The sequence below is a fragment of the Notamacropus eugenii genome, chromosome 1 (assembly GCF_028372415.1).
Source record: "Notamacropus eugenii isolate mMacEug1 chromosome 1, mMacEug1.pri_v2, whole genome shotgun sequence".
Classification (NCBI taxonomy): Eukaryota; Metazoa; Chordata; class Mammalia; order Diprotodontia; family Macropodidae; genus Notamacropus; species Notamacropus eugenii.
This window is the reverse complement of record NC_092872.1, coordinates 723,403,989-723,431,104: the sequence shown is the minus strand read 5'-3', so window position 1 is coordinate 723,431,104 and position 27,116 is coordinate 723,403,989. Positions and strand designations below refer to the sequence as shown.

Sequence of the window (27,116 nt, the reverse complement as noted above, 5' to 3'; positions counted from 1 at the left end):
TGCTTTAATTGAGGTGATTCCAAATCATTACAGTTCACAGCGGCTACCCAAATGAATATGAGCAAAACTAGCACCAACAACAACAGGGACACAGCTCAGATTATGATATAGTCCTCAAGCACCATCAATAATTATCTCTCATCTGGCTCAGGCTTATCTTACATCCAAGAGGTCATCCCCAAGCATCGTGTAAGCCATATCTCTAGGGCTCAAAGTTAATACTAAGGGCTCTCCCAATACCACTATCCACTCAAGAAACTTCTGGCTCAGCCAGCATAATCTCTCCATCCCTGAAAGTCCACGGGAGGATAAGACTAAATATTTGCCCCATTTAGAGGCCTTGGCAAAGGGAAGGAATTTTTTCTCCCATGATAAGAACTCTCTGAACCGCATCTTAGGGCTCAGAATCATAGTCTATTCAGCTGGGGGATCTTCCCACACTTCCTACATTTATAAATAATCACTCTAGTATGAATTGTCTGATGGATATAGAGTAGTGGCCTTAGCCTTCTCAAACTCAAAAGGTTTCTTTAGAGAGTTAATTCTTCATTGTTGAGCAAGCTGTATCTTTGAGCTGAAAGTTATCCCACATTCATAAGGTCCGCTTCCAATACAGATGCTCTGATGTGGAATAAAATCTACATCCAGATAGAAGGCCTTCCTTCATACATTACATTCATAAGGTATGAATTATTTGAAATTGAGAATGAGATAACGTGTGATGGAATGACTTCCCACACTACTCACATTCATAAAGAATTGCTCTAGTATGAGAATTCATACATAGCTTTCCAACATGCACTTATGGTTTCTTTCTGAATGACTTCTTTGGTGTTGAGTAAGTTGTATCCTCACTCTGAAGGTTTTCCCATATTAATTACATTTATTAGCTTTCTCTCCACTATAAAGTCTTTGACTTGATTTAAGTTGTAAGGGATAGCCTTCCCACACTCCATATATTTATAAAGAATGTCTCCAACATGAATTTTCTGATGTACAGTAAGATGTGCTTTTCTCTTGAAGGGTTTCTGACATTCACTACATTCCTAAGGTTTCTCTCCACTATGAATTCTCTGATGCACAGTAAGCTGTGACTTAGTCATAAAGTTCTTCCCACATACAGTACATTGATAAGGTTTCTCACCGGTATGAATTCTTTGATGTCGAATAAGTCCTGAGTTATATGGGAAGGCCTTCCCACACTCCTTACATTCAAAAAGGATGTCTCCAAAATGAATTTTCTGATGTACAGTAAGTTGTGTCTTAATCCTGAAGGCCTTTCCACATTCACTACATTCATAAGGTTTCTCTCCAGTGTGAACTCTTCGATGTCGAATAAGTTCTGAGTTGTAGAGAAAAGCCTTTCCACACTCCTTACATTTATAAAGCATCTCTCCAGTATGAATTCTCTGGTGCACAGAAAGTAGTGTCTTACTCCTGAAGGCCTCCATACATTCACTACATTCATAAGGTTTCTCTTCAGTATGAATTTTTTGATGTTGAATAAGACCTGAGTTGTAGAGGAAACCCTTCCCACACTCCTTACATTCATAAAGCATCTCTCCAGTATGAATTCTCTGATGCTCAGTATGATGTCCCTTACTCCTAAAGGCTTTTCCACACTGACTACATTCATAAGGTTTTTCTCCAGTATGAATTCTCTGATGCACAGTATGATGCCCCTTACTCCTGAAGGCCTTCCCACACTCCTTACATTCATAAAGAATATTTCCAGTATGAATTCTGTGATGCACTGTAAGTTGTGAGTTACTCCTGAAGGCCTTTCCACATTGACTACATTCATAAGGTTTCTCTCCTGTATGAATTCTCTGATGCACAGTATGATGTCCCTTACTCCTGAATGCCCTTCCACATTCACTACATTTATAAGGTTTCTCTCCAGTATGAATTCTCTGATGCAATTTAAGTTGGGATTTACTCCTGAAGGCCTTCACACATTCACTACATTCATAAGGTTTCTCTCCAGTATGAATTCTTTGATGTTGAAGAAGTTCTGAGTTGTAGAGAAAAGCTTTCCCACACTCCTTACATTTATAAAGCATCTCTCCAGTATGAATTCTCTGGTGCACAGAAAGTAGCGTCTTACTCCTGAAAGCCTCCATACATTCACTACATTCATAAGGTTTCTCTCCAGTATGAATTTTTTGATGTTGACTAAGACCTGAGTTGTAGAGGAAACCCTTCCCACACTCCTTACATTCATAAAGAATGTCTCCAGTATGAATTTTCTGATGCTCAGTATGATGTCCCTTACTTCTGAAGGCCTTTCCACATTCACTACATTCATAAGGTTTCTCTCCAGTATGGATTCTCTGATGTATATTATGATGTTCCTTCCTCCTGAAGGCCTTTCCACATTCACTACATTCATAAGGTTTCTCTCCTGTATGAATTCTCTGATGTTGAACAAATTCTGAGTTGTAGAGAAAAGCCTTTCCACACTCCTTACATTCATAAAGAATATCTCCAGTATGAATTCTCTGATGCACTGCAAGTTGTGAGTTACTCCTGAAGGCCTTCCCACATTGACTACATTTTTTCTCCACTACAGGTTTTTCTCCAGTATGAATTTTTTTATGTCGAAGAAGTTCTGAATTATAGAGAAAAACCTTCCCACATTCCTTACATTCATAAACCAACTCAGCAGTATGAATTCTCTGATGTACAGCAATACGCTCCGTGCTCCAGAAGGCCTTCCCACATTCACTGCATTCAAGAGGTTTATCTCCAGTAAATTCTCTGCTCTCTGAAAAGAAGAATGAAGAGCTGATTATCCCTGCTTTTTTAACCTTTTCCCAAGGTTCTTAGTTGTTCAAAGGGTTTAGAGCTATTCCATTGCTTTGTCACTTGAGAAGGCCAGTCTTTCACTAAGGATCAATTTATCTTATGTGAAAACATGACGGCTCAAAGGTAACATGTAAATGATTTGACTTGGGATGAAATTAACTGGTTGGATGAATGAACCCTTAACTCTATTGTATGTGACTGATTTTTTAATGGAAACCAACTATTCAGAAAAAAACAGATGACTTTGAAAACTTGCAAATATATCCTTATCCTCTGAGGTAAAAATAGGAAGGGGAAAAGAGTGAACAGAAAGAAAATGGAGAATTCAGTTTAGAGTAAGGAGGAAAAATATATACATGAAGTAAACAGAATAAAGAAGAAACATGAAGGAAAAATGTGACAATTGTTGCCATAAATTTCCTTGAGGAATCCTGCTTATCTACTTTGTAAGGAATTAATTGATATTTGTAAGAATTAGAAATACTGGTATTTTTGACCAGAGAAATTGTTAGTAATTACCTTATGTTTGTTCTTTGTTGCTGAAAAAGACTATGCCATCAGAGAAAGGATGACATGACTTGCACTTGACTTTGTTTTGAGTAAAGGAGGGCTTTGTAAGGTCACCAGCCTCACTTTCTCCTCCTGAGCCATCTGGATCCAGTGACCAAATATTCATCAGGATGACTGGAGATGGCCCAGGATACAATACTATTCAGGTACTCACTTAGGGTGAGGTAATGCCCATTCAGTGAATAGGGCAGTTTAAGAAGTAGTCAGGAGATGGCCCCTTTAATGAGCCAAAGAAAAAATAATTAAATCAAGCTGGAAGGGAAAGAGCAACAGTTACTACTGATAATCACTCTTAAGGCAGAAGGGTCCAGAAAACAGCTCTTAAGTAGAGCTAAGGCAGGGGCCTAGTGTCCAATCTATGGGCTTCAAAGTGCAGTAGGTTTGAGGGGAGGGGAGGGAAGGGAAGGGAAAGAAAAGGAAGGCATTTACCTAAAACATTACTCAAACCCTGGCAACCAAAGAAATAAAAATGAAAACAATTAGGCAGTATCAATAAATAGTCATCAAATTAGCAAAGTTAATTTAAAATGGTAAGTTTTGGCAGTTACATTGAAATATGTACTTACTAAGCTCCTGCTGCAATTTTTCTGAAAAGTAACAACAGTTTCAGCTAGTGGTATAAAACTGTTCATATTCTTTGACACAATGGCCCCACTACTGGGTCAGCTTCCTCAAAATATTACTGAAAACAAAGAATTCTCTGTAAATTCTTCACAACTTTTTTATGAAATAGTAAAATACTGAAAACCTATAGGTCCAAAAAGGGGTTATGGCCACATAAATCCTGTCATATAAACATATTATTGTGCCTTTATAAACATAATTTCAAAGCATAAAGAAAAACAGGATGACATATAACAGGACAGATTGAAGAAAGGGGAACTATGTTAGGATTAAGTATTTTAAGAAGAAACAGCAGCAAAGTAACATAACAAACCAAACAGAAGGAAATATAAGAGAACTCAGAGGCAAAAAGGGCACATTAGTTAATACCTTAAGTAATATTATTATTTGACAAGGGAGAATGAATTCACGCAAATGAGGCAGGAGAATGCCTGCTTGAGATAATCTTCAATGAGTAGAAATAACTCCCCTGTACTGAAGCAACAAATTTCTTTGAGAGTAGAGATATATTTCAGTGAAGAGATACATTAAAAAAGTAACTTTTGGAGGTAAAAACATGGATTTTTAATGTTTCAGCTTCTTTCAACAGGCCTGAGAAACTTTGATAAATCACCATATTCAACATTTTACAAGAGCTTTGACCTAAAATGACCAACAGATCACTATTTTTGTGACCCATCTGCTTGGTCTTTATATAGTCACCTGGACAGTTGCTTCTGAGAATATCTGCCTCTGGTACCCAAGATGCTTCCTTTCTTTCCAACTGGTAGATCACATCTGGTTTGGAAGCTGCAAATCCTAGTCAGTGAAAAAGAAAAAGTGCTAGGGAGTCATCGCAGACTTCTACACATAACAGATAGATGAAATACTCCTTCCAACTCTTACTAGAAAGGTGAGGAAACAAGGGCACTAAACGTCTTATACCACCAAGAGCACTATGTTAGCTCATTCTGTGTGAGATTCTTTTTTTCAACCATGGAGGACTCAATGGACTGACTGGAGAGAATGGTAGGGTTTTCTCCCTCCTCTTTTTTTTAAGGTGGCAGAGGGAGGAGTTTAAATGTTTTTTAAAACATTTATAAAACTTAATAAAAGAATTCAAAATTAGTTCAAGCTCTCTTTGGGAAAAATTAGGCATGCTAGGAAGACCTCAAGAATAATGCAAAGGCCCACTGAAGGATATTCAATATTATGGCAGAAATGGACTTAGGAAAAAATAGTTCATTTGACTCTGCCTGCTTAGTCAGTGGGAACACTGTATGATGAAATCTACATTGGGATTCACAAGAAAATTTTAGAATTGAAGCAACAGAAATAGGAATATACATTTCTCAAGGATATCAAAAAAACAATTTCTAAGAATACTAAGCAAAGACCTTTCTCCCAGAAATAGTTAGCACAAGTAATCTCTCTCGGCTACAAAAAGGATTAGGAATATTTCCATTTTGTATGCCAAAGAACAACTGTTAAAATCTTGAAAGTTATCATAGTCTATACCAAGACTCAAAGGTGTACTTGTTCTTACCCAAAGATATCAAGTTCCTGTAGTTCTCCAGCATCACATCCTTGTACAACTTTTTCTGAGATGAGTCCAGTTGTATCCACTCCTCCTGGGTGAATTCCACGGACACATCCTTGAATGTCACTGATTCCTGAAATACCAGACACATTTTTGTGCTTACCCAGCTATAGCTCTGTTATGAAGTTCAAATGTAAACTGATTGACAGTAGGGTGAGGGAATGAAGGGCATTAGGACTGCAAGTGGTACAGGGGATTGAGTCACCCACCCTGACTCCACTTTGTAACTCAATTTTGGCAGTAGCTCAGTTCTTTTTTTTTTGTTCAGTTATAGGTCTACTCCAACTTCTGTCTTGTGAGAAAAATTTATTCAATTGTGGGAACTTGGAGAAAACCTTATTGCATCGTTTGAACCAAGCCCTGCCTGGCTAGGAAATCAGAACACCTCTGTCTACTGTTTAGAGATGCTTAACAAAGGATCAAGGTTATGCTGACCAGAAACCCAGTGGGATGCAAAAAGACTCATATAATGAGTTTTCTCACAATTGTACATCTCAAGCAATCCATATGTCTTATCTGAAAATTGGTTCCATACTGGTAAATCAGTTATCGTTTCCATGTTTCTTTGATTGTATACGAACATTTTGGAGGAGTAAGACACATCATTTTCTGAATTCAGGGAACTAAACTTGTTGTGTTCCCCACCCCCTAACACTTTCCTAATCTTTCCTCCACTTAGAAATCAGATTACCCAATACTGTATTATTTGTTTTTAATTAACTGCTTTTGTTTGATTGTTTTTAATGTATAAAAGTACATCTTCCTGATACATACAGAGTCCAACCCTAAGTTGAGGAAGTGGCCAGGTCCCAGTTTGTTGTGCAATTGCCATGCATTGCTTAATAAGCTGATATGCCCAAAAGATTGAACTTTTCTTTCTTCAGTCATTTCATCTTTCATTTGCTCCAAGGGAGTGTTTATTTGTATCCCAATGCAGCGTCTGGTATAGAGCAGGCACTTAAGAATTCCTGTCCCAGAATGAAGTGATAAACAGAAGTGTGGATATAATGATTTTAAAGACATACACACACACACAATTATCTAATGGTAGCCATCTATACGGATAGCTTGAAAGGAAAGGGAAAAAGGAAATTTACATGACAACTTTATTATACATTTGGGAATAGCAAGTTGTACATAAATTTTCAGTTTCACGTGCAGTCATCTTTTTTTTTATACTATGCCTTCAAAACATTTGTTTTATTCCATAAACTAAAAATTAAATGAATAAAAATTTTAGAAAAGAATTCCTTTATGATTAGTTTGTAAGTTCCTTGAGAGCAGAAGCTATTACTGTCATCCTGAGCACAGTGCCTGGCCCTCTGTACGTGCTTAGTAAGCACTCATTGCTGTAAATGGCTCTAATAACATCAATTTCAAAAGTGTGCTGCTGTTGCTGTTGCTGATTTTAACAACCCATAGCTCCTACTTCTGCCCCCTGAGCTGAAGCAGTGATATGGCTAATTCCTTTTCTACTTGCTGAAATAAAATAATGGAAATGAAATAGTTGAAGATAGCTATTATGTGGTCCTAAGTATTCTATTCTAAACAAGCCCAATTCCTTTGACCAATCAGCCTGATCTCCTCACAGCTAAGACATTTACCTTCCTCTTTTCATCCAATTGCTATGCTACTTAAAATGAGCTGCTCTGAAATGAACACAGTTGTCTTCAATGCTTCTGGAACCAGGAGAGCATAGGTGAGCATGGGGGAGACTGCAACTTCCTGTCTGTAACAGCACGTGAAAACTATTTAGTGCTGAAAAGGGTGTTAAAGGACCGTAACTTTCCAATTTACATATTTGGAGCTGGGAGAGACTTTAGAGTCCAATTTCTCTTCTGTCACATTAGGGAAGTGAACAGGCAGTTTTCCAGTAAAGAAATCAAAATAATTTATAGTCATGTGAAAATGCTCTAAATCATTACTGGATTAGAGAAATGAAAATTGAAACAACCTTCAGATATCATTTCACACCTACCTGTGTACCTCGTTAGAATGACAGAAGGGGAAAGTGACAAATGTTGGAGAGGATGTGGAAAGATGAAGACACTAATTCATTGTTGGTGTAATTGTAAAATGATCCAACCATTTTGGAGAGCAATCTGGAATTATGTACAAAGTTATTAAAATACACATATGCTTTGACCCAGCAATATCACTACTTGGTCTATTTCCAAAGATGATTATAGAAAAAGGAAAAGAAGCTATTTGCTCTAAAATATTTATAGCAGCTCTCAAGCTGCCTTAAGAGGTAAACTGCTTTATACCTTTTTACTTCTCATGCTCTCCATTCACTTTGTGGTAATTTTCTATCGGTCTGTGGAGGAAATATGGAGAGCCTAGAAATTTCTGACCTACTCCATCATTTTCCAAGAATGTACAATATCAAGGCTGGATCTATATGCATCAAATATTATAGTACATAAATTTAAAAGAAAAAGTTAAATGAATGACAAGTGGAGATAGACAGTAGTACTATAACAGAACCAGATCAATCTAACAAAAAAAAAAATAAGAAAGACATCAAGGAAATAAATAGAATTTAAGACAAGCTAGATATGATCCACATCTGGAGAGAACTTAATGGAAAAAAAAAGAATGCACCTTTTTTTCAGCAATTCCTGGAAACTTTAGAAACACTGACCATATTTTAGTACATAAAAATTTAATAGTTAGAAGCACAAAAATTAAAAGTTTCCTTTTCAGATCTCAATGCAATAAAAATTAAACTTAATAAGGAACCACAGAAACATAGATTAAAAACTAACTGGAGATTAAACAATCTAATCCTTAATGAAAGGTGGGGGTTAAAAAAGAAATCATAAAAATCATCAATAATTTGATTAAAGAGAATAATATAAATGAGACAACATATTAAAACTTATGGGAAACAGCAAAAGCAGTAATCAGAGGAAAATTTATGTCTCTAAAATGCTTACATCAATAAAAGAGAGAAAAATAGATCAATGAAGTGGGTGTCAATATTCTAAAAACTAAAAGTGCAATTAGTAGAATTGAGTATAAAAAAGGCACTGACTTAATAAATAAAACTAGGAGTTGGTTTTATGAAAAAACAAAACAGACAAACAACAAGTAATGTGATTGTAAAAAGGGAGAAGAAAATCAAATAAATAGTAAATCAAAAGTGAAAAAGGTGAATGTATCACTAACAAAGATGAAATTAAAGCAAATAGGAGTTATTTTGCCCAAGTGTATGTCAAGAAATTTAACAATTTAAGTGAAATAGAAGAATATTTACAAAAATATAAACTGCCTAAATTAGCAGAAGAGTAATCAAAATACCTAAATAGACCTATTTTAGAAAAAGAGCCATAAATACGCCATAAAAAGTCATAAATAAGCTTCCTAAGAAAAAAGACCAAGGACAAGATGAATTTATAATTCAACAACTAATTCCAATATTAAACAAATTATTTGGGATAACACACAAAAAAGGGGTCCTATGAAACTCCTCTTATGAAATAAATGACACTGATCCCAAAACCAGGAAGAGTAAAAACAGAGAAACAAAGTTACAAAATTCATTAATGAATACGGATGCAAAAACCCTAAATAAAACACTAGCTAAATGAGTACAACAACATGTTACAAAGATCACACACCAGGATCAAATGGGATTTACACCAGGAGTGCAGGGATGATTTACCATGAGGAAAACTACTAAAATAATTGATCATATCAATGTTTTTAAAAATTATATGATTATAACAATAGATGCATAAAAACCTTTGGATAAAGTACAACACTCATTTCTCTTAAAAAACACTTGAAAGTGTTGGTATAAATGGATTTTCCAGAAATTGATGAAAAAAAAATATTTAAAACCATCAACAAGCATTATTTGTAATAGAGATAAGCTAGAAGCCTTCCCAGTGAGATCAGGAGTGAAACAAAGACGCCCACTGTCACAACATTATTCAGTATTGTACTGGAAAGCCTAGCAATAGTAAGAAGAGGAAAAAAATGAACACAAGGAATCAGAATAGGAAATGAGGTAATAAAACTATCTTTTCTTGCAGACAATATGATGACATACTTGGAAAATCCTAAAGACTCACTTCCTTTGAAACAACTAATAAAGTAGCAGGCTCTAAAGTAAATCCACATAATTCATCAACATTCCTAATATGTCACAAACAAAACCCTGAAAGATACCCCATTTAAAATAACTTTAGATAGTATAAAATACCTGGGAGTATACCTGCAAAAGAAACCCAAGAACTATATAAATAAAATTATTAAAAAAATTTTATACAAATAAAATAAAATTTAAATAATTGGAGGAATTTTAATTGTTGTGGGTATATAGAACTAATATAATAAAAATGACAATTTTACCTAAATTAATTTACAGTCAATACCATCCCAAATAAATTACCAAAAAATTATTTCACTGAATTAAAAAAAAAGTAAAATGTATTTGGAAGAACAAAAAGTCATGTATATCAAAGGAACTGATAAAAAAGAAGTCAAGGAAGGAGATTTTGCAAAAGCAGACTTTAACTGTATTATAAGACAATAATTTTCAAAACCATCTAATACTGGTTAAGAAGTAGAAAGGTAGATTAATAGAACAGAGTAGATAAATTTACAGAAGAAAATAAATACAATAATCTTACATCTGACAAGGGTAAAGACTTGAGATTCTGGAATAAACATTCATTATTTTAAACATTACTGGGAAAACTAGAAGGCAGAATGGCAGAAACTGAGCATAGACCACTATCTTATACCATTTACCAGGATAAGCTCAAAGCGTATACATGACATAGCTGTAAAGGCAGGTGTTACAAGAAAATTAGGAGAACATGGAGCATATTATTTATCAGACTTATGGATAGGTGAAATAATTTATGAATAAACAAGAGATAGAGTAGTGTGAGGTGTAAAACAGATAAGTTCAATTTCATTAACTTAAAAAGGTTTTGTACAAATAAAACAAACGTTGCCAAGATCAGAAAGAAAAGCAAGAAGCTAGGGGAAAAATTTTATAGGAAGTTTCTCAGATAAAGGTCCTGTATTTAAAATATATGAAGAATTTGATCAAATCTATAAAAATATGTATCATTCCCCCAATTAATAAATGGTCAAAAGGATATAAACAGTTTTCCAATAAAGAAATCAAAATAATTCATAGTCAGAGTAAAAAAGATTAAAAAAGTCAATTTCCACAATAATGTTATTATATATTTGAAGGGAAGAGCAAATTGGAAATGCTTGCTTTATTCCATAAATTAAAAAATATGAAAAGTGAGAACAGAAGGCTGGGCAGAGTAGCAGCAATAATGCTCAAGAGAGAATGTTGACCTGAAAACTTTGTTAAGAAAAGGCAACAGGCTAAATGCATACATTTTATGATTTAATTAATTGATCAATTCCCTATTAAAGATAACGGTAACATAATGCATTATGGAGCCAGAGATGTTCTGGCTACCCAGTGCAGAAATCTTCTGGCTTATATACATTTTGCTGTGAGAAAGGAACTCTCCTAGTTGAACAAATCATAAATTTAGTAAGACAAGACAATTAACAAAGTAATGTTGGTCAGGCCTTGGGATTCCAGCTGGGCAAACACATGTCTCGGTGATAAAGAAGGAAATCCCACCACTAGTGAGTGGCAGGCTTCCTGCCCTAAACAGATAACTGACATAGGAAAGGGTAAACAAGTTCAATAGAAATTACGACCTAAGATGTCTGTGTTTTCTTTACCATTAACATGCCATAACATAGTATGTGTCTATAGATAATAAGATACAAAGGAAAGCCTCATTATTCAAGATAGTGTCTTAGGTTAAAGGTCTCTTAAGGAATGTTAAGTCAGCCTTGGCTGGCTTTGTTGACATAGGAGAGGCATTCTCTGAGTTTGCTTCAGAGAGAACAGAGATTATTCCAAAATTTTATATTAAACATTATCAAGAAGCAGCACAAGAATCCATGAAAATTCCAAAGGACTAACTGTAAAACAGGACGACAGAACGGATGAGCTTGGGGCGCAGAAGCAAACGCAGTCCTCTTCACTTTCATTTCACTTGCACTTGTTTTCGAACCAGGGCCTATATGGAAATGTTCTGCACTACTCTGAGGGTCCCCTCCTTTGCCGTCTCCACGGGACTGGGGGGAGGGAAAGACTTTGGAACTCAAAATTTAGAAAAAAGTAAAGGTAAGGTCTTTTTGTGTGTACGGCAAGGATAAATCGGTGCCTGTGTGATACACGATTCTCCGATGCCCACCATTTCTAGGGTTCTATACAGCACAGGACAAAGACACGTAGCCCACAGTCTGAGAGCAGGAGGGCAGCACGTGGCACTCACCTGTCCCGGCCTGGCTCTCAGCACCGGGGCCATCCCTCTTCCTCCAGGCTCCTCCCCAGGGGGCGGGGCAGAGGCCGCACCGGGCGGGGCTGGGGAGGGAAGGAGAACGGTGAGCAGGAGGGGCCCCGCGGGGGTCAGCCCGGCTCAGAGACTAGGAACCCCACTTCTGCCCGGGGAGCAGGGGAGGGAGAGGGACAAGGACCCCGAGGAAGCATCAGGGAAGGCTTCCTGGAGGATGCCGGGAGGAAGAGATGAGGTCACAGGGAAGGCCGAACCAACTACCAGACACACATAGGGAGCACCTGCCCTCGGACCCTCCGCACAGGGGAAGGGCTGAGGGCTGGAGGGGCAGGACTGACGGAGGACTAGAGCCCACCCTCAGGTCGTGCTCCTCCTCCAGCCACCCCCTCACAGGGCCCCGCCCAGACCCCTGGCAGCCTTCCTCCTCTAGCGGACACCCCTCCCCTTTCCGGTGAGCTCACCCACCAGCCTCTGGGCCCCGACCCCGCCGCACGCCCCGCAGCCGGCCTCCGTCTAGGCCTGGTCCAGATCTCAGCGGCCTCTTATCCCGTCCCAGTGGAGCTCAGGCGCTAGGAGGGGAAGCCGCGGGCAGCATGCACGGAAGAGGCGAGAGCGACGCAGGAACAGGGAATCGCAGTCCTCCCTCCCTTGGGCGGGGAAAATTCCTCCGAGGCGCGCACGGCCTTCCGGGAATCGTAGTCGGGAGGCTGAGGCATCTTCTGCGCATGTGTGGGGCTCCGCTCGGCCCCCTGCCTGGTAGGCGGTCCGCCTCTTGCCCGCCCCGCCCCTCCGGCCTCTTTTTCAGACTTATAAAAGGAGAAGTCACAATCCTTACTGGAGAAAGGCAGGTTTCAGGTGTCAGTGAAAGTTTGTAGTTGAAGAGATGGGAGAGGCGGGCACTTTGGAATAGAACTGACATTTAACCTTTTCTGGCCCATGAAAATGGGCAAAGGTTTGTGTGAATCAGGACACACCCAAAAGGTAATTGATGAGAATCTCTAGCTAGAATTTAGGGAATCTTACAAACTAAAATTAAGTACTGGTCAATTTTAAAATAAGTTTTTAAATTGGAGTGTGTGCTAAAAATGGAAACTTGACTAAATTGTATGAGACTACCATTCATAACAAGAAATCATATAGAGCTATGGGTTTCTTCTGAGATTGTGGAACCTAGATTTGAACTAAATTAAACATAATAATGTTTTAATAATATAATAATATTTTAAATTAAAACATATTCTTAAGCGTGATAATTGGGATACATTAAATCTTACTATCACTTTTACAATCGTTGGCAGTGGATTGGCTGTAAAGAGGGGAGGACCCCAAAATGTAAAATGTTTGGAATAAATAAATTTGTGTAAAATATAATACTACAGTCAGTATTAAAATCACAACCCCAGATTCTGGGTAATGCCATCTGAAACATCAGGCCAGGTAATTGAATTCATTCTGGTCACATTTTAAGTGACATGTGTCATTCCTAATTTGGTGTTTAAGGTAAGTCAGAATTTATTATACTATTTGGCACTAAGACAAATTAGGAAAATGCATAGATTTGAAATCTATTAACTTAAACAAGTTATCTCAGTTTACCTTACATAATTGGAAGGTGCCTAACACAATACCTGGCAGAAGACAAACACTATAACTGTTAAGTGTTATTATTAATTCTTTAATTAGATGTGACCATTATACAATGCCAATGGTGATGAGATGCCCCATATTCTCTATAAGGTAATTTGGAAAAGTATTCAACAGAATTAGAGTCACCTGATTGGTAATGTGTTTGTTTCAAGTTTCAAATACATAATATTGTTTCAGATTGGTAAACTTTTCCATCACTTATGTCAAGCAACTTTTCATAACTTGGATGTTATTAAATTATGAACTGAAAGAAACTAAGAGACAGTGGGAAAATATTTTAAAACTAATTATGCCATTTTATCAACCGGCTAATCCTGTCTTAAAATGTTTTGTAGCTACCATTTAGAAAACTGAGTATTTCCACCTTTGCATGTAGTTAAGAGATTACAACTAAAACAATTTGACTATCACTTATGAAAGCTGTAAGATTGTTAGCTAAGTTATTTGGGGTTATTGTTTTAATGTTATAACCTAAAACTGGTCATTGATAATGGTGTGTGGAAAGGAAGGGATGAGGTGAAACCTTATTCGGATTGTTTCTGTCCATTCAGAGCATTCCTCCTTGGGATATAAGGATGTGCAGCAGGGTTAATTTATTCCACCTCAGGGGTGGGGGGTATTAAAGAGTACAGTGCATAGCAGCTCTAAGGGTAGAGGGGGTGGGCACCCCCAAAATCCCCTCCCTTAGGAAGACAGCTGAGGTCACCTCTGATGCAGGGGTATAGGGGATGACTGGAGTATCATATACTAGGGTCCTAAAAATAAACAAACCGCATCCACTCTAGTACATACCAGTGTAGAATGCATGATGCTATATGGGAACTCAGAAGGACATCCAGGCAAGTGGGTAGACATAAAAAGATATGGGAAAAATTCAGTCCAGGCAAAACAAACTAAATTAAGATTGAAAGTAGGGGGCTTGTCAACAAGAAAGTTTGTGGCTTATTTCAGTGCAGAGGAAGAATATCATGCCGGTGGGCGTGGAAGGGCATTGGGATCAGCCCTTCCCCTGGGGTCACTGTCAATTCCCCTTATTTTGTAAACTTGCTAGGTCCCTCAAAAGCTTCTGTTTGATCAAAATCAACAGCCCCAGGAAGAGTTTTTTTGTTTGTTTGTTTTATGGAGTTACTAAACAATGAACTTGGCTTGCTGAGAATTTTGCAAGTCTATGTATAACATAGAAATAATTCCTTTTTTTCTTTATTTCTATCTTTGTATATTTGTTTTCAGTTTTCTACAATCACTTTCATATATCTTAGCTTTCCCCTCGCTGTTAGTCCTTCCCCCCCTGCTTCCCCACTCCCTCCCCAAGATGGCATGCATTCTTATATGGGTTTGTTGACCTGAAAACTTGGTTAGAGAAAAGGCAACAGGCTAAATGCAAGCATTTTATGATTTAATTAATTAATCAATTCCCCATAAAGATAACAGTTACATAGCCTATGGAGCCAGGATCAGAACTGGCTGGCTTAGTACAGAAATTGACTGTCTTAAGTACTTTTTGCCATGAGAAAGGAGTTCTCTTAGATAAACACATTGTAAACAAAGTGGCGTCAGTTGGGTTTTATGATCCCAAGCTATGGGCATCTTCTTTCCATAGCTATCTCTGTGATTTAAGATAAGGAAAAAGTCCCATCACCCAGATAACAGATATCCTGTACTAAACAGGCCTTTGAGATTGTGGTATCTTAACAGAGTTGACAAAGTTGAAGTTACAACTCAAGGTATCTGTGTTTTTCCTTATCACTAAGATGCGAGAAGAAGGGTCTGGTAAGGAGGTCCCATTTGTTTGCCTGACATCAAAAGGTGTTCTCTAAGTTAAACAAAGGGGACTATTAGGTCCAGGCTCTTCTTAATTCAAACTTTGACCGTTATTAAAGTCTAAAATTTATATTAAATATTATCAGGTTCTACATATGTATTCCTATTAAATACATTTTCACCTTAGTCATGTTGCATAGAAGAATTAAAATGAATGAGAAATCATAAAACAAAACATAACACAAGAGAAAATGGTCTCCTTCATTCTGCTATCCAATTTCATACTTCTTCCTCTGGATGTGGAAGGTATTTTGCCTCAAGATTCCATTGAGAATTTTTTAGGTCCTTGCATTGCTTTGAAGGACTAAGTCTACCAGAAAAATTCCTCATACACTGTGGTTGTTGCTGTGTAAAAAGTTCTCCTGGTTCTGCTCCTTTCACTCACTCAGCCTCAGTTCATATAAGTCCTTCCAGGTCTCTCTGAAGTCTTCCTGTTCACCATTTCTTATAGCACAATAGTATTGCATTACATTCATATACCACAGCTTGTTCAACCATGAGCATCCCCTTGATTTCCAGTTCTTGGCCACCACAAAGAGAGCTGTTATAAATATTTTTGTACATGTGAGACCCTTTCCCATTTTTATGATCTTTTTGGGATACAGTCCTAGAAGCAATATTGCTGGATCAAAGGGTATGCACATTTTTGTAGCCCTTTGGTCATAGTTCCAAATTGTTTTCCAGAATGGTTGGATCAGCTCACAGTTCCACCATTGATGAATTAGTCTTCCAACTCTCCCACATCTTCTCCAATATTTATCATCTTCCTGTTTTGTCATGTTAGCCAATTTGATAGGTGTGATGTGGTACCTCAGAGTTGTTTTGATTTGCATCTCTCTAATCAATAGTGATTTAGATAAGTATTGTCATATAACTATAGATAATTTCAATTTCTTCCTCTGAAAACTGCCTGTTCATGTTGTTTGACCATTTAGCAATTGGAGAATGACTTCTATTCTTGTACATTTGACTCAGTTCTCTATATATTTTAGAAATGAGACCTTTATCACAGACAGTAGTTGCAAAAATTCTTTCCTAGTTTTCTACTTCCCTCCTAATCTTGGTTGCATTGGGTTTGTTTGTGCAAAAACTTTTAAATTTAATGTAATCAAAACTATCCATTTTGCACTTCATAATATTCTCTCTCTCTCTCTCTCTCTCTCTCTGTCTCTCTCTCTCTCTCTCTTATTTGGTCATAAATTTCTCCATTCTCCATAAATCTGAGAAATACACCATTCCTTGCTCCCCGAATTTGTTTATAGTGTCAGTCTTTGTAACTAGATCATGTATCCATTTGGATTTTATTCTTGTGTACAGTGTCAGGCATTAGTCTATGCCCAGTTTCCACCACACTGTTATCCAGTTTTCCCAGCAATTTTTGTGAAACAGTGAGTGCTTATTCCCAGAAACTGGGGTCCTTGGGTTTATATTCATTAACTACTGTGTCTTGAGTATGTAACCTATTCCACTGGTCTGCCCCTCTATTTCTTAGCCAATACCAAGTAGTTTTGATGATTGCTGCTTTATAATACAATTTGAGATCTGTTAGGGCTGGACTACCTTCCCTAGCATTACTTTTCATGAGTTCCCTTGATATTCTGGACCTTTTGTTTTTCCACATGAATTCTGATATTGTTTTTTTCTAGCTCTAGAAAACAATTATCTGGTAGTTTGATTGGTATGGCACTGAATAAATAAATTAATTTAGGTAGAATTGTCATTTTTATTATGCTGGCTGGCCCATCCATGAGCAACTGATGTTTTTCGACTTACTTAGATCTGACTTTATTTTTGCGAAAAGTGTTTTGTGTTTGTGTTGATATACTCCCTGGGTTTTTTTGGCAGGTAGACTCCCAGATATTTTAGCATCTACCATGGCTTTAAATGGGATTTCTCTTTTTATCTCTTGCTGTTGGGCTTTGTTAGTAATATATAGAAATGCAGATGATTTATGTGGGTTTATTTTGTAACTTGCAACTTTGCCAGAGTTGTTTATTATTTCAAGTAGGTTTTTACTTGAATCTCTTGGATTCTCTAAGTATATCATCATATTATCTGCAAAGAGTGATAACTTAGTTTCTTTATTGCCTATTGTAATTCCTTCAATTTCTTTTTCTTCTCTTATTGCTAAAGCTAATATTTCTAGTACCATATTGAATAACAGTGGTGACAATGGACATCCTTGTTTCACCCCTGATCTTATTGGAAATGCATCTAGCTTATCCCTGTTACATAATAATGCTTGCTGATGGCTTTAGGTAGATACTGCTTAATATTTTATGGAAGGCTCCATTTATTTTTATGCTCTCCAGTGTTTTCAACAAGAATGGGTGTTGTATTTTGTCAAAAGCTTTCTCTGCATCTATTGAGATAATCATGTCGTTTCTGTTAGTTTAGTTGTTGATATGATCAATAATGCTGATAGTTTTCCTAATATTGAACCAGCCCTGAATTCCTGGTATGAATCCTACCTGATCATAATGTATTATTCTTGTGATAAGTTGCTGTATTCTTTTTTGCTAATATCTTATTGAAAATTTTTTCATCTATATTCTTTAGAGAAATTGGTTTTTAATTTTCTTTTTCTGTCTTGGCTCTTCTGGGTTTAAGTATCAGAACCATATTTGTATCATAAAAAGAATTTGGTATGACTCCTTCACCAATTTTCCCAAATAGTCTCAATAGTATTGGATTTAACTGTTCTTTAAATGTTTGATAGAATTCACTTGTAAATCCATCTGGCTCTGGAGATTTTTTCCTTGGGAGTTCATTGATGGCTTAGTGAATTACTTTTTTTTGGGATGGGGTTATTTAAGTATTCAACTACCTCTTCTGTTAATCTGGGCAATTTATATATTTTTTAAAATGTTCATCCTCATTTAGATTGTCAAATTTATGGGCATACAGTTTGGCAAAGGAATTTCTAATTATTGTTTTAATTTCCTCCTCATCGGAGGTGAGTTCACCCTTTTCATTTTTTTTATTGGTAATTTGGTTTTCTTCTTTTTTTTAAATCAAATTGACCAAAGGTTTATCAGTTTTATTAGTTTCTTCATAAAATCAACTCAGTTTTATTTATTAGTTCAACAGTTTTCTTAATTTCAATTTTATCAGTCTCTCCTTTGGTTTTCAGTATTTCTAATTTGTTATTTATTTGGGGATTTTCAATTTGTTCTTTTTCTAGCTTTTTCAGCTGCATGCCCAATTCATTGATCTCCTCTTTCTCTATTTTATTCATGTAGGCATTAAAAGATATAAAACTTCCCCTAAGAATTGTTTTTGGAGTATCTCAAAAGATTTGCAAAATTTTATTACATATAATTTGTATTGCATTATGATCTGAGAAGGATGCATTGACCATCTATGCCTTTCTGCACTGGATTGTGGGGTTTATATGCCCTAGTACATGGTCAATTTTTGTATATGTGCCATGTACCACTGAGAAAAAGGTATATTCCTTTCCATTCCCATTCAGTTTTCTTCAGAGATCTATCATATCTACCTTATCCAGAGTTTTATTCATTTCCTTAACTCCTTTCTTTTTTATTTTTGAGTTTAGATTTATCAAATTCAGAGAGGGGGAGGTTGAGGTCCCTCACTGGTATAGTTTTGCTGTCTATTTCTTCCTGTAACTCCCTTAACTTCTTCTCTAAGAATTTGGATGCTATAGCACTTGTAGCATATATGTTTAGTAATGATATTTCTTCATTGACTATAGTGCCTTTTGGCAGGATATAGTTTCTTTCCTGATCTCCTTTGATTAGATCTATTTCTGCTTTTGCTTTGTCTAAGATTAGGATTGCTACCCCTGCTTTTTTTACATCAGCTGAAGCACAATTCTCCTCCAACCTTTTACCTTTACCCTGTGTGTATACCCCCATTTGAGTTGTGTTTGTTGTAAACAAAATACTGTTGGATTATGGCTTTTAATCCATTCTGCTCTCCATCTCCATTTTATGGGAGAGTTCATCCCATTCACATTCACGGTTAATTACTATCTGTGTCTTTCTCTCCCTCCTCTTTCCCTCCATTTATGCTTTTACTACTCCCTTTTCCCTTCCCCTCCACAATAAAGTTTTAATTTTTGACCTCTGCTTCCCTCAGTCTCTTTCCCTTCTTTCAGCCCCCCTCCCTTTTATTTCCCCTTTCTCTTCCTACTGCCTGTAGCGCTAGTTAGATTTCTATACCTAACTGAGTTTGTTGTTCCATCCTTGATAGAAATCAGATAAGAGTAAATCTCAAACAATGCTTATCTCCCTGCTCTCTTTCCCTCTATTGTGATCTGTTTGTACCTCTTCCTCAGATGTAATTAATCTTTTTCTGCCTCCTTCTTTTCACATCTCCTGCTTCAGTCCCTTTACACCCTTAAATCACATTTTTATCCTCACATCATTTATTTTATACTTACTCCCTCTATCTATGTATACTCCTTTTATGTATTGTAATAAATATGCAATTCTCAAGATTAAAAAGTATCGTCATCCAATGTAGGGATATAAACAGTTTGCCCATATTGAATAACAAGTTGGTTTTTTTTGCTGTTTACCTTTTTATGCCTCTCCTGAGACTTGTGTTTGAAGATCAAATTTTCTATTGACCTCTGGCCACTTCATCAGGAATGGCTGGAAATCCGTATTTCACTGAATATCCATCTCCTTGCATGAAATATTATGCTCAGTTTAATAAGGAACCATAGAAATATAGACTAAAAACTAATTGTAGATGAATGAGTGGATTAAAGAACAAATCATAGAGACAAACAATAATTTCATTAAGAGAATAACAAAAATGGAACAACATATCAAAACCTAAGGGACACACACAAAGCAGTGATCAGAAGAAAATGTATTTCTCTACATGTTTACATCAATAAAACAGAAAAAGCAGATCGATGATTTGGGTATTAATATCCTACAAATTAAAGGTGAAATTAATAGAACTGAGTGTAAAAAAGCCATTGATTTAATAAATGAAACTATGAGTTGGTTTTGTGAAAAAAACAAATAAACAGTTAATTTTATTATAAAAAGAGAGAAAAAAATCAAATCAGTGGTATCAAAGACAAAAAGGGTGGATATATACTAATGAAGATGACATTATAGCAATTATACGGAATTATTTTGCCCAATTACATGCCAATAAATTTAACAGTCTAAGTCAAATGGAAGAATACTTACAAAAATATAAATTGCCTAAATGAGCAGAAGAGGATATCTAAATAGACCTATGTTAGAAAAAGATATTGAACAAGCCACAAAAGAGCTTCCTAAGAAAAAAGCACCAGGACCAGATGAATTCACAAGTAAATTCTATCCAACATTTACATATCAACTAATTCCAATATTAAATAAACTATTTGGAATAATAAGTAAAAAAAGGGATCTTACCACACTCCTTTTATGGAACAAATATGATATTTATGTTATAACCAGAAAGAATAAAAGCAGAGAAAAAAATTACAGACCAAGTTCATTAATGAATATGGATGCAAAAGTCTTAAAGAAAATACTAACTAAAAAATTACAACAACATATTACAAAGATTATACACTATGATCACGTGGAATTTCTACCAGGAATGTAGGGATGATTTAACATAAAGGAAAATATTAAAATAATTGATTATATCAATAATAAAAGTTTTAAAAAATCATTATTATATCAATAGATGGAGAAAAAGCTTTTGACAAAGTACAATACTCATTTTTCCTAAAAATACTTGAAAAGCATTGGTATAAACAAATTTTTCCTTAAATTGATAAAAAGCATGTATCCATTAGCAAGCATTATTTGTAATAGAAATAAGCTAGAAGCCTGCTCAGAAAGATCATGTGTGAAACAAGGATGCGCATTGTCACCAATATTATTCAGTATTGTACCGGAAATGCTGGCAATACTAATAAGAGAAGAAAAAGGAATAAAAAGAATCAGAATAGAGAATGAGGTAATAAAACTATCTCTTTTTGCAGCCAATATGATGACATAGTTGGAAAATCCCAAAGACTCACTTTAGTTGAAACAATTAATAAAGTAAATCCTCATAATTCATCAGCATTCCTATATGTCACAAACAAAACCCTGCAAGAAGAGATAGTAAAAGATACCCCATTAAAATAATTTTAGATAATATAAAATATCTGGGAGTATACCTGCAAAAACAAACCCAGGAACTATATAAATGAAATTATTAAAAACTTTTTATACAATTAAATAAAATTTAAATAATTAGAGGAATTTTAATTGTTCATGGGTAGGCAGGACCAACATAATAAAAATGACAATTTTACCTAAACTAATTTATATATTCAATGCCATTACAATTTAAATTACCAAAAACCCTTTTATTGAATTAGAAAAATGAATAGCAAAATGTATTTGGAAGGACAAAAAATCAAGAAAATTAAAGGAACTAATGAAAAATTTGTCAGATTTTAACTATACGGCAGTAATTAGCAAAACTATCTGATACTGTTTAAGAAATAAAAAGGTAGAGCAATGGGACAAAGTAGACATGCAATTTAAAGCAATAAATAAATGATAACCTTCTATTTGACAAGTGTAAAGACACGAGATTTTGGGACAAGGATTCATCACATGCTAAAAATTGTTAGCAGAACTGGAAAGCAGTTTGGCAGAAACTAGGCACAGATCGATATATCTTAGACCATTTACCAAAATAGGCTCAAAATGGATACATGATCTAGATATAAAGAGAATTATTACAAGAAAATTAGAAGAAAATGGAACATATTACTTATCAGACTTATGGACAGGTGAACAATTTATGAAAAAACAAAAGACAGAAAGTAGTGTAAGGTGTAAAGCAGATAATTTCAATTACATTAAATTAAAAAGGTTTCGTACAAATAAAACAAACATAGCCAATATCAGAAGTAAAACATAATTGGGGGAAAAATTATAGAGTTTCTCAGATAACAGTTTATATCTAAAATATGTAAAGAACTTTGAAAAATCTGTAAGAATACAAATCATTCCCCAACTGATAAAGGGTCAAAAGATAGGAATAGGCAGTTTTCCAATGAAGAAATCAAAACAATTTATAATCATGTGAAAAAATGCTCTAAATCATTATTGATTAGAGAAATGAAAATTAAAAGATACCACTTTACATCTATCAGATTGGCTAAAATGATTGAAGGAAAAAGCAACAAATATTGGAGAGGATGTGGAAAAACTGGGATGATAATTCATTGTTGGTGGAATTGTGAAATGATCCAACCATTTTGGAGAGCAATCTGGAATTATACCCAAAGACTTATATACCCCCCAAAATAAAATATCTATACCCTTTAACCCAGCAGTACCAAGACTAGGTCTATTTGCAAAGATGATTAGGAAAAATTTAAAGACCTTATGTGTTCTAAAATGTTTATAGCAGCTCTCTTTGTGGTAGTAAATAACTGGAAATTGTAGGGATGCCCATCAATGGGGAATGGCTGAAAATCTGTGGTATATGATTGTGATGGAATACTACTGTGCTATAAGAAATGTTGAACTAAATGATCTTAGAAAAACTTCCACAAAATAATGAAGAGTGAAGTGAGCAAAACCAAGAAAACAGTGTATACAGTAACAGCAATATTGTCTTAAGAATGATTTTGAATCTCATTTATACCATTATAAATACCCAAATTAACTGTGAAGGAGATATGGAGATGCTGTCTACCTCCAGAGAAAGAGCTGCTGAAACTGTGTATAGAATAATTTTACTTACATATGTGTGTGTATCTATATCTATATATACATATGTGTGTGTGTCTGTAGGATACATCGGTGTCGATGGTGTCACTTGCTCTAAATATATGCTTCCCTGATGCCCACAGTTTCTAGGGTTGTAGGACAAAAGAAAGAACCGTGTCCCACAGTCACTGGTCTGAGAAGGTCTTCCAGGAAGGCAGCACGTGGCTCTCACCTGTCCTGGCCCAGCTCTCAGCTCAGCATCCTTCTGTCTCCCTCCAGGCTCCCTGCTACGGGAGCAGGGCAGAGGCCACACAGGGCAGGGCTGGGAATGAGAACCGTGAGGAGGGGGCACCGGGTTTGGGGGGAGGGGCGGATGGAAACAGTCATTTTTCTAGGATGGGGGGAGGCAGAAGGAAACATCAGTTCTTTGGAGGGGGGGGATAGGGGCTCAATATCTCTCTAGAGACAAAACTGGATGACAGACACAGGACGGGGTGGGGCAGCGGCAGGGTAGGTTTCCCGGAGGAGGACCGAGGAACATAAGGAGACGCAGTGGAAGCCCCTGCCATCGGACCCTGAGCTCGGGAAGGGCTGAGGCTTGGAGGGGTCAGTGACCCCGGGCTCCCCACCTCACCTCCCTGTGCTCCTCCTGCCATCCCACCTCGTGGGCTTCCTTCCTCCCCTTCTCCTGGGTGAGCTCCCCACCCAGTCCTGGGCCTGGGCCTGGGGCTGGCCCCGCTGTGGGCTGCCCCTCGACCCGTCACACTGAGCTCTGGACTCCAGAATCATGGTCTTCCACTTAGGGGTCTGGGAAATGGACCTTCTTCCCTCGCTGTCCATTGTGATTTATGTACAGAGTCTCTGTTTTCACAACACGAGGAGTTCTGATCGGGAGAATTTCCAGTTTGCATTTTGTCTCTGGCCTGCTGTTTGATCATTCGTGGGTTAGAGAAGGGCTCCCAACAATCCTGTTAACATTAGCTGATGTCAGAGTTTTTAAATGGTGGGTGTGGGGTGAAGCCTTTAGCTCTCCAGTACCAGGGAGATGGGACAAGGAGCCAACTGGATCTTTTGCCAGGCCCAATTCACCTGGTCTGGCAGGTTCTGTGCTCCCACTTTTACTCCACTTTTATGGCCCAGCTTTTGATGAAGCCCACCTGTTAGAGATGCTTTTGACACACAAAAAGGTATCAAGGAAAATTTATTAGGTTCAGAGGAATTGAGCACTTTGGTTAAAGCTGACTCCACCCTTCTCAAAGAGGAGAAAGGGTCTTCTGTGTTCACCCTTCATTCCTGAAGAAGACCATGCCATCAGAGAAATGATGACATGACTTGCACTTGACTTTGTTTTGAGTGAGGGAGGGCTGTGCAGGTCACCAGCCTCACTTCTCCTCCAGACCCATCTGAATCCAGTGACCAGATTCATCAAGATGACTGGAGATGACCCAGGATGCACTGGGAAACCTTGAGCCCTTTAGGCCAAGGTCTTTGCAAGTACTCAGTTAGGATGAGGCAACAACCATTCATTGAACAGGCCTGTTTAAGAAGTAGCCAGGGCATTGCCCCTTTAATGAGGTCAAGAAAAAGAAAGACAGCAGCCTGGGTGGGAAACAGCAGCAGTTACTATTGATAATCACTCTACAGCTAGAAGGGTAAAGAGGAACCCTTAGGCAGGAGCCCATTGGCGTCCCAGTTTCAGAATGCAGTAGGTTTAAAGGATGGTAAATTTGGATGGGCAAAAGATGCCCACTTGACTTGGGTTTACTGGCTCCCTCCCCTCCCCTTCCCTTCCCTTTCTCCTTTTCTGTCCTGTCCTGTTCCCAAACCTTAAACCTATCTGGGAGGGTCTTCTACATTCATTATGAACGGGTAGCTTCCAGTAAGGCTACAGGAAGACTACAACTTGGTCAGACTAATGGAAGCTTCTTATACTGTTTAGAATTTTGGACCTCCTGCCCCACCGTCCATTGCCACATGACTTCATGTTCTCATCTCTGATAGGCTTTCTCTTAAACACCTCATCAACTCTGTCTCAAGTTTTTGACTTCTAATCTAACTGTGCTAGGTCACAAATCTGATCACCTAGAGCTCTGGAAACAGATCTTCTTCCTTGTTTCCCACACACCTTTCATTGTAAGGAATGTTCCTGGGGTGTTTTCTTGGCCTGGATTAGTCTGGTAAGGCCTGTTAGCACATGAATTTGACTTTTGCTTGCCTCTTTTCCCTTATAATGCAGGGCCAGCTATGGCCTTCTATGTTTCTCTTCTTTCCTCTTTTGTAAAGGCAACTTAGGCTCTGGACTTGATTTTATTTCTGCATGGGGTAGATTTTATTTGCATTAGAATTGCTTGCAAGGTTGGTTTTCTGTGTAGTTAAACTTAGAGTTGTGGAGTGTTTACTTGGGTAATTCAAATGAATTGCTAGCACAGTGTGGAATACTTATATCTGCGTACTTGTGTTTTGTGTATTTGTGTTGTTACATCCCATTATAGTGTACTTATATTTGTGTATTGTGTGTACTTGTTAGTTAAGTGGTGTTAGCATCTTTGAGTGTTCACTTTTAAAATAAGACAGATGTGTGCTAAAGGCATGGAGGAAGTTACAGCAGTTCCTGTTAACAAGCCCCCCAGAACAAATGTGTGCCTTTCAAATGTATGAGAAATATGGCTCTGACTGTCCCTCAAATTGCCATGATTGGGTTGATTTGACTAGTGATGATCCTAAACTTTGCTGGCCCCATTGGGGCAGCTTTGATAAGACCAAATTAGAGTATTTAAGGCAGAAACTGATGAATATTGAAAGTCAGCTTCTTGAGTGGGACAGCTGTAATAAATGGTACTCAGAGGCAAGGAAAAGAGAGTGTAGGTCCTTTTTCACAAATAAAACACAGGCGGCCCTGGAATTTTTGGACTTCAGCCTCTACCAGGTTCACTTTTGATCTGGTCAAATAGGAAAGACAGGAAGATAGCTTTGGAGGGGTTAATAATCTTACTTTATTCTAGTCTAATCTTCTCAGGAGAGTTTGCTGATAGTGGGAGCACCAACTCCTACAGCCTTCGTGCAGGGACCAGGGAAATATAGGAGCTACAACTCCTACAAAATCCCCTAAGCCTCACTGGGGTCTGGTTAAGGCAAACACAGATTCCTCCCAAGCATTGATGGGGGTCAATCAAGGCACACACAGTATTACACTGTCATATTCCCCCATGGGGTCCTCGCTCACTGACCAATGCCAGTTTGCTTTATAAAACAACAGACAAAGAAGGCATCTTGCCAACATTAAGCTTCAGGTTAACTTTAGCAATATTGTCATTCTACACAAGCATAGTAAATACCACATTATGTCACCTCTTATCTCACTGTGCAGTCTCAGCAGGACTGTATATCACTATGATTCTAGGAATTACTATCTAGGATCCTTGGAGCTGTTCTGGAGTTATTTTCGAATATCTGGAAACTAGAGATTGCCATGGCCATGGATCTTGAAAAACTAAACTCTAGAAAGGATAAAAAAATCCTCCTTACTTACAGGTCCAAATTAAAATCAGTGAAAGAAAGGATTAAATTATAAGTGTACTCCATTAGGGAACTACCCATTCATTCAGAAGAATGGATGTAAAATAAATACAATGAGAACTTTCCTGGCTTCACAATAAGTGTTGTTCTTTCTAGAGTGAGCATGTTTCTCGCAATGTGTAGTATTTGTTATATGGGCTTTCTTGAAATGGAAACTTATTGTTTTACATTTTGAATCTTGTCTTATGTTCTGCTGTGCACATGATAAGGCCTTTTTTCTTTTCTTATTTTATATTCAAGTTCAAAATAAATTAATAAAAAAAGAAAAAAGGAATGCTAAAATTGTCTTTACATATAACTGGAAAAAATAAGATACTTTTTTTTAAAAAAAGAAAGAAAATGCTTGGAATCAGGGGATGGAGTGTTGTGATAATAGAGCAGTTCATAAAGATGGGAAAGGTAGGAAGGAGTCACTTTAGAAAGGATTTAGAAAACCTA

The 27,116-nt window shown here is 37.0% G+C and overlaps 1 protein-coding gene across 2 annotated transcripts in view; it reads right to left on the bottom strand.

The window, feature by feature from the left end:
- Positions 1–863: 863 nt before the first annotated feature.
- LOC140521621 (uncharacterized) overlaps positions 864–27,116 on the bottom strand; it is a 180,261-nt gene continuing 154,008 nt past the window's right edge. Inside the window, exons 2-5 of one of the 2 annotated variants that reach the window (XM_072636865.1) lie at positions 11,914–12,002; positions 5,528–5,654; positions 4,705–4,800; positions 864–2,767 (exon numbers count right to left, since the gene is read on the bottom strand). In XM_072636865.1, coding sequence (XP_072492966.1) covers positions 1,047–2,767; positions 4,705–4,800; positions 5,528–5,654; positions 11,914–12,002 — 2,033 coding nt within the window. In that variant the 3' untranslated portion in view covers positions 864–1,046. Of the gene's footprint in view, positions 2,768–4,704; positions 4,801–5,527; positions 5,655–6,355; positions 8,348–11,913; positions 12,003–27,116 lie in introns of those variants that run through there. The other variant, XM_072636863.1, reaches the window with a different exon arrangement.